Genomic DNA, 12,558 nt, shown 5'->3' on the forward strand with positions numbered 1-12,558 from the left:
TCCCTTTTTTTTTTATATCTGTGGTAAATCATTAATCATAAGGGAACCAACTCAAGTACCATATTTCCCATGGGGCAGACTCTGGGAGTAGCTTGAGAAAAGTAGCGAGAGAAGCAGAGAGAGAGAGGAAGGAGAGAGAGAGAAGGAAAAGGGTTACTAAGAAAGTAAAAGAGGTGGAAAAGGGGAGTAGAAAGCAGCACATGAGGAAGCTCTCCTCATATTGGCCAAGTCACCATTCTTGAACAAAGTTTTTGATCAGGCAGTTGTATGTGTGCCAAGGCTGGCATAGGGTGCCCTGTCTGTCCTTTACCGCTGAGGCCCTTTGTGCCTCTGTGGCTGGCTAGCGCCTGTAGCCAGGACTCTCCGGATGCAGCGTCCCCCCAGGAGAAAAGACGCTTTTCCACCGTGCTCCTACGGCCCAGCCAACAGGAACACACACAGTCACCAGCACAGCACATAGGCACCCATTACCTTAAAGGCTGACAGGAAGGAGGAAAGAGAGCAGAAACCCTCTGAGAATTACTACTCCCTTTATTTTCCTTTCATTTCTTTCTCGTTTTCTTTCTCTCATTTTTACACCTACACACCCACATCCCCTTTTTTTTCTCTCAGTGTTCTCTCAGGTCTTTTGGGGATTGTGCCAGTGGACTTTGCTCCCCTATGATGAATGATTTACCTAAAAATACTGTCTGTATGTGAGCACACAGCATCCAGGTGGAGGAACTTACCTGCACAGTGAGAAATCAAACTACTTTTAGGCCACTTTTCTATTCCGCTGTCTGCAGGTTAACCGCGGCATTGAATATGCGTGCGTGTGTGTGTTAGCGTGGTAATATACAGCCTTTCTGGGACAAGTGACGCGTAGCTTGATTAAATCCATGACCTTCACCAGCAGCACAAGCAATCAGCAGGCGAACACATGCGTTCGCACACACACACACGCTGCATACTTAACACCTTCTCACACAGGAGCGCTTGGTGCAATCAGCACCTGGTGGAATCGGTCGCATCATTGATCCAACCTGTTCATAGCTGCATGTATACATATCCACACAAACGTGCACATACACACGCCAGGCGCCTATCAAATTGCATTTGAGACACCCTCATTTTCCTTACATAGAGTTTTGTACACTGTAATACTATTTACCACCGTGGCAGAAAAAGCCTCACAATAACGGGAATACCAGGACTATGAATGTATAAATAAATACATGCGTAATCTATATTCAGATTACCAAAGGGAAAGTCAGGAATTCTATTTTCCTGCCTAGGATGCAAAAGGGAAATCATTCACGTCCCCAGTCTATTACAGTAGGTTGCTCCTGTTGAGCGGTATCACGGTTTTCCCTCCCCAGTTTTATGACTCCACATAATGACTAATGTGCAGCTACTGTAACAGCTCTACCAGTAGTCATATTATATTATTGTAACTATTGCTGTGACTGCGGCTGTATATATTTTTGAGCCCTCGGTTGCCCGAAGATCTAATGCTTATATAACAGGAATGACAGTTGATCTGCTGTTGAACTGTGTTATTGTATCGTACAACTCTGTTGTTACACCAGTCTTTTGGCCTCATGTGAAAGGCGCTCACGTAGACCTATTGTCACAACATATTAAATCAGACTTTGTTTTCCTGTTCTTTGCCACGAGCGCTGCATGGCACATTCTGTGACCCACCTGTATCTGTAGTATCTATCTTTTGCAAAAAACAAAGAAGAAAAGAAAAATCTTTTACTGCATTGTTTGTATTTTTTGGTACGTGTTATAGAATTGTAACCATCTTATCTGAACGAGCAATTATATTGATCTTTAAATGAGATATAAGACAATTTCTACTGCAAAAGGCCAAAAAAGTATGTATTAAGAAGTCTCAAAGAGATCGTTTTTAAGCTCCAATCGTACCATTTGCTTTTATTTTCACATGTTTTTGCACTGACACTGAAACTGCTTGGTTACATTTAGGCAAAGCAATTACTTGGTTGAGAGGAAAAAAATGTGATTTGTGTTCATTTGGTCTATGTTAGGAAGCAGAATGTAGTTTTAGTTAAGAGTGGCAACACCAGCACACATGTTACTTTGCAGTTACACACTTGACCATCCTTATGTTTAAAACATAATAACTAAGAGTCAAAATAAGAACTTAGACAAAAAATAACCATTTTTGGAGAAGGGTAGGACACTTGTAAGTTTTTCTCTGACTTCTCTTTATTATGTGCAGGCTTCAAGTATAATTCTGTATACTTTCTGTATTATTTATGTTTTTAAATTATGATAGCAATATTAACTTAAAAGTAAGATTTGGGGACTTGACAACAAAACGTCATGACAGATGAGACACGTGCAGACATAAATTCAGATTGTTTGGGTTTTTTTGATCGAGAGATAAAAACAAAAGTAGTCATCTGATTGTGTGTATTTCTTGTTTCTCTAGCAACACAGCTTTGTTCTAAGAGCTCAGCAGTTTCTTTGGCCTGTACAATGTCACAGTAAGTGACAGTATTATGTCCAAATCAGCCAAATTTAGACAATTACATTGTAGCAAGGCAGGGATTTCTGCTGCAATTGCAACTACTAGCTTTTATCATCACATTACAAACAACAATATAGTAAATTGGTGTTTAAGTGTTCACAACAAAAGTGTTTGGCAACACCTTTCTTTATGGTTAATAAATGCTGACTGTGTATTGTGTTTGTTGCAATGGTACAACTTCTTATTCCATATTCATCTTCTTTCCTCGCTCCAGCATGCAGACCTGGCACCTACAAAGCTTCAGCTACAGATGCCTACTGCACCAAATGCCCCCCTCACAGCTCCTCCCCACAGGAACAAGCCACAGAGTGCATTTGTGAGAAAGGTTTCTACCGTGCTGAGAACGACCCTCGCTCAATGGCTTGCACACGTGAGTGATTCAAACACTGTCAGAAAGTTCAAGCCATCACAGTCACAATATTCACTACAGTTCACTATAGTGAAATTATTGTTGGGCTATGAAATTATTTAGTTACTTTTCATTTAATCAGTTTGCCATGGATACAATTGCTGCAAGAACAGCACACAGATACGTGGTTCAAATGCTCTCTCTTTCGGTTTCAGTTCTCTCTTACGCGTAGACACACACACACACACACACACACATACAGCCAGAGAGTTTGGGCTACATAGTCATGGAAAGACACAGAGAGGACGCAAAAAGATGGGGGATGATTGAGTGTGCAGGAGAAACAGAAACAGATAGATTAAGATAGACGGAGGGAAGTGGAGGCGGGAAAGGACATTGTCATGGCAGAGGAGAGAGACGGAACTTGAGAAATATTGAGGAACGCGTGCACACACACACACACACACACACACACACACACACACACACACACAAGCATGCACACGCATACTCAAACCCATTATCAGGTTATGGTAGATTACACTCATTAATCGTTGTAGCAGGTGAGATGTGACAGGTGTTATCAGCTGGAAATGAGTAACGGTTTGTTCAAATATGTATGGGCAGACACGCGCACGCCATCTCTCTTGAATGGTGAAGAGCACTATGGAGGATTGAGGAAGGAAAATGAGAAAATAAGGAGAAACGGTGAGAGAGTTAGTCATGGAAAGATGGAGAGTGACACTCGAGACATAAGAAAAGAATAGAACAGTGGGGGAAATCGTTGAGTATCAGAGGCATATAATCTAAGTGTCATAAAAGACCGATCAGTACCAACGGTGATGATGGACAGTTAAGTGCAGCCAAGGGAAGTGAGGATGGAGAAAAGAAAAAAAAGACAGAATTAGAATAAGTCAGCACACTCTCTTAGAAGATTTATAACCAACGGCCTCAATTATACGTAGTAGGGGCTCCGTCGCATGCTGCCGGGTCTCAGCACTGGGAGGGCCAGTCAAGAAAGTCTCAAGCTCTGCTGGTCCCCTCCTGGGGCTCACGGCTCAGCCAGGACCCTGATGAGATGTCAGCATGGAATGTGCTGCCAAATTCCATATGGTTGAAATACTGGCACCTTGCTGTGCTGTGGGTATCCACAGTCGGGGGTTTCTATATGAGTGGTTCTCATGCTACAGGAATAGCTTACCTTGATGATGTGTTTGTGTTTCAAGGATTCTTCAGATTCAGAACTGACCTTTCCACTGATATATCCGTGGTTATAAAAGAGTTTAATGAAATATAAAATATATTTTCCTAAGTTTGGTGTTCTGAATGTTAAACACTGGATATTATATTAATCTGTCTTTCAAGAAGAATGCACTGCATCTAAAGGTATATTGGAGGGCATTTGCGTGTAACTTTCTTTGGTTCCTTGAGAATGATTACTGACATAATAAATAAATTGATAAACTAATTATTTCAGCTGAAGCTCAGAGTGATTTTAACCACTTAAATCATAAAATGCAACTGACTTTTGAGAATTACTTTGGGCACTTTCCATAGATCATTGTCCTCTTACTATTTATTATCTGCAGAGCACTCTCAGGGTGTGAGTTAATTTCACATGGTAAAAAATCTTTGTGCAGTCAAGTATCGGCTATTTAATATTATATGAATTCTCTTTAAAGCTTTAAGATTGAAATTGGAAAGTGCAATATGATACAGTATTCTTCGATGTGACAATCTGCCAAACTCTTTCAATCACTGTCGATTTCAAAGCTAATTAACAGACTGGAAAAATATGCACCTCGTGGTTGAAGTCAATTATTAAATTTGTAATTTAATCAGCGTGATGTCTGTTCTTTATAGAAATCGCAATTCATTTGGTAATGAGCATGAAGACGATGCACACTGAAAGACTGGATATTTCAAAAAATAATATTTGTCTGTATTTCAAGGAGGGGCTCTGATAAAGACAGTTTTATGCCATGCTTCTCACCAATTAAAAGCTAGAATAGCTTGGATTAATTAGCAGGGTGCCACATGTATTGTAATACTATTTTATAGATGACTATATATTTGGATGTGCATTATTAAATCCAGTTGTAACCTGTGAGATTTTGGGCGTTTGTAGTCCTTTTTAAGCAACATTTGAAGGCAGTGACAATGATGGTTAACCAATGCTGTGCACAGTTTCACCAAGGTTTCCATTTAGAAACCTTTACACTAGATTTAGTGTTGTTAAAGCAGTTTAAAAGGAACTTTAAAAAAATGTAATAAATAAATAATGAATAGTAAAAAGATACAGAAACTGATCAGAGCCTTTGTATTCTCTCAGGTCCTCCATCTGCTCCTGAGAATCCCATCTCAACTGTGAATGAAACCTGCGTCACCTTGGAGTGGGCACCACCCAGAGACACCGGAGGCAGAGGAGACATCATCTACAACCTCAATTGCACAAAGTGCTCTGGTGATGGCAAGAAGTGCACAAAATGCGGTAGCAACGTCCATTTTGTTCCCAGGAACTTTGGTCTGTCATCAACAACCGTGTTGGTTACCGACTTGGAGCCAGACTCCAACTACAGCTTCACAATTGAGAGTGAGAATGGAGTGTCGGCCTTAAGTCCAACACCCAAGGGAAAAGTCGTGATAAATGTCACAACATCGCAGACAGGTGAGAACATGTGCACGTCCTAAACAAAGAGATCCCAATTTGCATATGAGTGTATTTGTTGATGCCGGGAAGCTCTTTCACAGTATTATTTATTATGTTTCAAGACATTTGGGGATTTAATATGCAGTAAATACTTATAAAAAATATCTAAATATAAAAATATATATATAAAAAGCAACATATTATGTGGCCTGAACATTTTCTGTTTATAAATAGCATCATGCTTATGTGAGAACTATAAACATTGATGTGAAGCATCTCTAACACTCTGACTCTAAATGACATCTTTGCACCCTTGCCTGCATGTGCAATCATATTTGCATATGTCACATGCAGGGACTGCGTAACAGAAGTGTAGCAAGGTGACGATCTCTTTCAGGTCTCACACTACTGTGTATGAGAGGTGGGAGGAAGGTGAAAGGGGTGTGGGAGGTTGTTAACCTCATTAAAATCCCCACATGCCTTGATTGTCGCTCTCAACTATGCACACACATACACACACACACACACACACACATGCACAAGCAAACACACTTTCAAACCGCACAAGCATCTGCTCCGATGTGTGAATGGATCGGAAGTCGTAGGGTTTGGGGTTTGCACTGATCACATGAGCAGATAACATGATAACATGAGTGTCACACATCTTGTAAGCTGTTTCATTAACACAATAAAATGTCTGACATATTGCAGTATGGGTCTTCTCGTGTCATGGTCCTGCACCAGCCTGTCTTGCAGAGCTCTACTTTCTCTTTTACTCACACTTTCTCCCTTTGTTTTTTCTATTTTCTATAGTCAGCGTAGTGTTGAAGGAAAGGCGGAGCAAGGACAGTGTGACTTTGGCCTGGCAGGGCCCAGAGAGACCCAACGGAGTGATCGTGGAATATGAGGTTATCTACTATGAGAAGGTGATAAAGACCTACACATACACTAAAATGCACAAGTGGGATAAACTGTCTTACCTAAATAAGTATTTCTCCCAAAAGGTCATTATGCACGGCTGAAAATATCTTGAGTACCCCGTAACACTACATATTTTCTAATCTTCTTGTTGTTTGTACTGCAGCCTTTGGGTATATCACTAATGACTTGTTCATTACAAACATCTACAATGCCTTTTTTCAGTTTCTCCCTTTCTATGTTTTCACTGCCTTATCACTAACGTCTCCTTTACTGTTCATGCCAAGCTAATTAACCAAACATCTGTTGAACAAACCTCGTAAAACCTGGATGAGATGATGAAATTGAGTGTGGGGGTTTTGAGCTTGTTTTTATATTCCGGCGGGGACTTAAGCCTAAATACTTACCAACGTATGGGGACTTGCGTCACAGTAAGGACAAGCATTCAAACAAGTCCCCATAGGTGCTTTTTTTAGGGTTAAAACTTTATTTTAGAAAAAGGGTTGAGAAATAGTTTGGGATTAGGAAAAAGCATTGAAATTTGATGTTCTAAGTCAGGGTAAGTGGCTTGGGATTGCATTAGATTAATGAGTGTCCTCGTGTGGACGATGGAACAAGATTGTGTGTCTGTGTGCGTGCACGCTATCTGATCATGAGTGTGTGTGGGCTGGCAGGCATTACCAGTAAAACAGTGTTAATCCGTGTTGTAAAGTGTCTTCCATTAGGTAGAGTATCAGCCTCTCTGCAGGGAATCAGCTTACTGACAGACACACTTATTCTTTATTCATCCTCCTGCACACATGTATATAAGTGCACGCACACCCACAAGGTAGTTGAGGAAGGAAGTGAAGCGGGACTAGTAACCGCATAATGCTTTGGAGTGTGGAGAGGAAAAGATTTGAGAGTTGACAGATGCTCATGTATAAATGCCACCCAATGGTCCAGCGATGAACAAATGAAAACTTAGTGAGGTGTATTTGGACCCTGGAGACATTTAAATTCAACAATTTGAGGTTTTTATTATTTTCAGACTATTTTTGTTTATTATATTATATATTATTATTTGCTCTGTATAAACCTCTTTAGAGGTTTTTGTATATTCAACCATTTTTTAAAATCCAGACTCATTTAATTTCTTGGACACTTAATATCATCTATTTTAAGTTTCTCTCCTTTTTCACTCACTGTTTCACTCTTTTTTTCTGCTCCAGAACCAACGAGAACAGAACTATACAGTTCTGAAGACTCGCTCCAACATGATGACAGTGGAAGGGCTCAAACCTGGGACCACTTATGTGTTCAGGGTCCGGGCTCGGACTGATGGGGGGTATGGGAGCTATGGTGGAGAGATTGAGCTAGAAACAAGTCACGAAGGTACAGTAAAACAAGGAATAATAGATTTTTTGTTTACTTATAGGGAATCGGATATTTCAGTTTTCCTCCCAGCTGTTTTGTCCCACTTTGTCCAGTTGATTTGTTTCTTTTTCATCTCTTTTCCTCCTACTAAATTTCCATGTGGTCAGCTGAAAATTGGAATAGCAGCCAGTCCATGTTTAATACATGCCTGTTCTTCAAATGCAGTATGCATTCTCAATATTAGAAATCTAAAAGTGCTGGTAAAAAATGTACATCCATATTATATCAAGTGTACTAAGATTTGAAGTCATCCCTGCTGTTTAAATCAATCGACTGTATGGTTATGGAATATCTTACTTTCATCCGAACAGCTTCTTCAGTTCTGCTGTCAGACAGAGACACCTTGGCAGTCTCATAGGTTGTCATCTATGTATCTGAACCAGTGGCTCGAAAGTTTTGTGGAATACTTATCAGGTGAAAGGGAGACAAGCCAGTTTCACAAGGAAGGATGTGCCGTTGGATTGAAAATCTTGATTTGCACAGAACACTGGAGATATATATCCAGTCATCATTAAAGGCAAAAGCTTAATACATGACATACATGCCTTATACTTAGATTTTAATATACTAGGAATTTATACCAAAGGCAAATCCATGCCTGGTTAAGTTCAGCGGGGTTGTTCAGGCCTCATAAACAGCTTTGTGTTGCTTCTCTGTCATGTTGTTTCCAAATTCCCCGTGTTCATCCATTCTTTTTATTGTTGTTGTTGATGTTAAGGTTGGGGTCATTCATTTTCATTATCACCTTATTGTGCGTGCTAGGATTTTCTACTTTAGAGGTTGCGTAATGTGTTCTTCAACATGATCAATGATTCCAAGACAAAGTGGAGGAAAGTAGAGGGGGATACATGTGTAAATGGTTGGAACTGCACTATACGCTGTCTGGAAGGCATACGAATAGCATACATACGGATGACAGTTCAAGTAATTCAGTAATCATCCATCCATCCATCCATCTTCATCCGCTTTGTCCGGGGCCGGGTCGCGGGGGCAGCAGCCTAAGCAAAGAGGCCCAGACCTCCCTCTCCCCAGCCACCTCCTCCAGCTTATCCGGGGGAATATCAAGGCGTTCCCAGGCCAGCCGAGAGATATAATCTCTCCAGCGTGTCCTGGGTCTGCCCCGGGGCCTCCTCCCGGTGGGACATGCCTGGAACACCTCACCCAAGAAGCGCCCACGGGGCATCCTTGTCAGATGCCCGAACCACCTCAGCTGGCTCCTTTCGATGTGGAGCAGCAGCTGCTCTACTCTGAGCCCCTCCCGGATGGCCGAACTTCTCACCCTATCTCTAAGGGAGAGGCCAGCCACCCTTCGGAGGAAGCTCATTTCTGCCGCTTGTATCCGCGATCTCGTTCTTTTGGTCACTACCCACAGCTCGTGGCCATAGGTGAGGGTAGGGACGTAGATCGACCGGTAAATTGAGAGCTTCGCTTTTACACTCAGCTCCCTCTTCACCACGACGGACCGGTGCAGCGTCCGCATTACTGCAGCTGCAGCCCCAATCCGTCTGTCGATCTCCGGCTCCCTTCTCCCATCACTCGCGAACAAGACCCCGAGATACTTGAACTCCTCCACTTGGGGCAGGAACTCATCCCCGACCCGGAGTGGGCACTCCACCCTTTTCCGGCTGAGAACCATGGCCTCAGATTTCAGTAATCAGTTAAAGTAATTATAAACTTGGTCCTGCAACAAATGCCTTTAAATTGCTCCTAGTAATGCAACATATACATCTCAATATTTAGAGCGTTTATATAAAACACAAAAAATGAGAATAATTACGTAAGTTGTGCAAATTATGCATTCTTTAAGGTTGACAGTAGAGGGCAAAAAGAAATTAGAGTTTATACAAGTCTACAGGAAAATATACCTACAGTTAAATTAATTTGTATCCTCTTTAAATCTGTGTGCTATTGAGTTTATGGTTTCAATTCCTAGTATCAAATTTTAATGAATACAACAAGGTGTAAATTATCTTTTCTTGGCTGTCACCAAAATACTCCGTGGTTTATAGAATGTCAGCTGATGAATCCGCGGAAAATTCTGATCTCACTTCTTCTATGCTCAAAAGTATATAGAGCTGTTGCTGTGCCTTCAAATAAAGGTTCACAGTCTAGTTCAGTGTTCTAAAATACAGGATCTGCCTTATGCAGCTAATCCAATATCTCAGTAATCTAATTAGATCAATTCTATTGATTGTTAAAGAAGAGGTGAGTACGTGTGCACCACAAAATATAACAGGAGATCAATGCTTATCTGTACTTACCTTGGAGCTTTAATTTGCCTCTTCAACACAGGCACAAGCACACACATATATGCAGTGCATACACACTCAGTCGCACATGTCTGCCCATGCTTAGCTAAACCAGATAAATGAGGTATTTGTTTTGAGTAATGGCTCGATTGGTGTGGCGTAAAAATCGATGCATCTTTGCAGAAAGTTCTCGGTGGTAGCCTTGTTATGTGCAATGTTAACATATCCATTTGGACAGCACAGAAGAATGGGAATAGCTTTCATGTCTACTCTCATACCCTCGCAGGGAATGTAGAGAGGGAGAGCGCTTTTCATCAAGGACCTTACTTACTATTCCATCCACCTCCCTTTCTTTCCTTTACTCGTTTGCGGCCCTCTCTTTTTTCAGTCTCCCTCAGCCTCTGTCTTTTACCTCTTTTTCTATTGCTATCATATTTCATTCTATCTCTATCCTCCTCCGCCACTTTCTCACTCTCACTTGTTATCTTTTTAACTCCCAGCCTTCCTTAGTATTTTCTTCTGTCAATTTTCCCCTGTAGAAAACATTGCTGACTTTTTTTTCCCAATCTCATTTATGCTTGCTTAAATAACAGTCTTCACTTTTTCTCTTTTGTAGATGTTTTGGCCATAGGGGACCCTAATCAGTCTACCATTCTGGCTGTGTCGATCGCAGGGGGAATTGTTCTCCTCATCTTCCTGGTGACTTGCTTCGTTGTCAGCGGAAGGTAGGGCCAGCAGTAAGAAGGGGTTGGCAATTACCTCCCTGTTAATATTATGTCATTTTGTCACCATTCTTAAATGTATTGGAAATAATCCCTGTAGCCAAAGCCTGGTACATCTTACTGTCTCGCTGGGCCACAGACCTTTATTGTTGTCCAACAACTATTAAAAAGCACAGTTATGAGCTACACTGTTGCTGTGGGTGACACGTTCTTTTGATGCACTGAATGTGGCGACTTTATTTGGAGTCAGTTTCACACAGTGCTGCTCAAAGGCGCACTTAAACGCAGCTGAAAATGGGCCACAATTTCAAGTTCTTTTCACAATATTTACTCCTTTGGAATAACAATTGTTGAAAAAAATCAGCTAGTTGTAAGAAATGCTTTTTTTGTTATTTAAAAAAAATAAAATTATATAATATTTCTGACTAAACAGTTCCCATGTTCAGTATGAACCAGTGGGCTTGCCTGAGGAAAGATATAAAAAGAACCTAAAATATCAGAAATTTTACCCTTTAAATTGATGGGATACAGTTTTTTGGCCACTCTAACACAGCGAATGAGCTAAACTCCAGACAGCTATTTTCTCAGTTGTTCTACTTTATTGGGTCACCAACAAAAAAGATTTAGGCTGAAATTGACTGAGCTTAAATTCAGTGAGCCCTATGAACATGTGCATTCATGCACACGCAAGCTAAGCGCTCTTCATATCTCTCTGTCTGTCTCTGAGGGATTACGCATGGGTGTGCCAAAGCAGGCCCTCCAACTTTGACATTTACACAGGCGCCAAAGTCCAACTAAAGGCCGTGTTATTCTGTATGTGAAGAGCATGGACTTTCAATGATCACTCTCTTTGAAGGTTAGACTGCTGGTAATGCTCTGGCTCACAGAAGGCCATAGAGGAGAAGGACGTGAGAGAAGAAGAAGAAAGGAAAGTAAAAGAATGCAGATTGGTTGAGAGGCTAGAAGATGAAAGGATGTAAGTTAAAAGAAGGCTCTTTAGAGAGGAAGAAATGGATGAGGAGAGAGAAGTAGGGATGACAGGCATTTGTGACTCACTGTACCTGTAATTAAATGTTTATCCTGTATGAGTTCAAATTACAGGAGATTAGCCACATTTTAAGAACTCTGCTACTATGCATCCATGCAAACATGCACATGCACTCGCTTAAAAGATTAGTATTGATTCAGGTGATTGCTTATCAAGCTGAGTGCTCTATTCACTATTGAGTAAGAGGAAGGTAATCAGCAAAGAAACACAGACGCACACTGCACTCAAAGCACGTGAACAGGATCGCATCAACATTTTTTTAATCAAGAGCCTGTAATGGGATTGTCCGTCTGCAAAGAAAAACAACCTGTGCAACATTTTGTGCTTTGAACGCGACGCGATGACACAAACACACACTACCACTTGTCTAATCGGGTTTCACAGGCTGGCGAGGTGTTAACTAGGTTTTACAGAGGGGTCGATGCACTGCCATCAATTTAAGGTCTCCCTCTCTTCCTCTGTTATTCTCTCTCTCTGTATCTGTCTTTCTTTCATTTACTCACAGAGGTGTGGATGCCGGGGAGAAGGCAGTGTTGATTACTGCTTTCTATTAAACAACATCTGTACACCTGTCAAGAGTGTGTGCGCGTGTGTGTATTTGTGTGCATGTGTGCATAGGTGGAGTGCATTTGTAACTGGGGAAGGAAGCGAGGATCAAAGCCGCATCACT

At 41.2% G+C, this 12,558-nt stretch overlaps 1 protein-coding gene across 2 annotated transcripts in view; it reads left to right on the forward strand.

The window, feature by feature from the left end:
- LOC146553795 (ephrin type-A receptor 3-like) overlaps window positions 1-12,558 on the forward strand; it is a 79,114-nt gene that overhangs the window by 36,223 nt on the left and 30,333 nt on the right. For both annotated transcript variants that reach the window (XM_085255625.1, XM_085255626.1), the window contains exons 6-10: window positions 2,751-2,906; window positions 5,218-5,553; window positions 6,349-6,461; window positions 7,665-7,827; window positions 10,735-10,843. In XM_085255625.1, the coding sequence (XP_085111751.1) occupies window positions 2,751-2,906; window positions 5,218-5,553; window positions 6,349-6,461; window positions 7,665-7,827; window positions 10,735-10,843 (877 nt within the window). The remainder of the gene's footprint in view (window positions 1-2,750; window positions 2,907-5,217; window positions 5,554-6,348; window positions 6,462-7,664; window positions 7,828-10,734; window positions 10,844-12,558) is intronic.

The sequence above is a fragment of the Mchenga conophoros genome, linkage group LG18 (assembly GCF_057382185.1).
Source record: "Mchenga conophoros isolate Kocher_MC1m ecotype Shallow Benthic linkage group LG18, M_conophoros_male_GT1.1, whole genome shotgun sequence".
Classification (NCBI taxonomy): Eukaryota; Metazoa; Chordata; class Actinopteri; order Cichliformes; family Cichlidae; genus Mchenga; species Mchenga conophoros.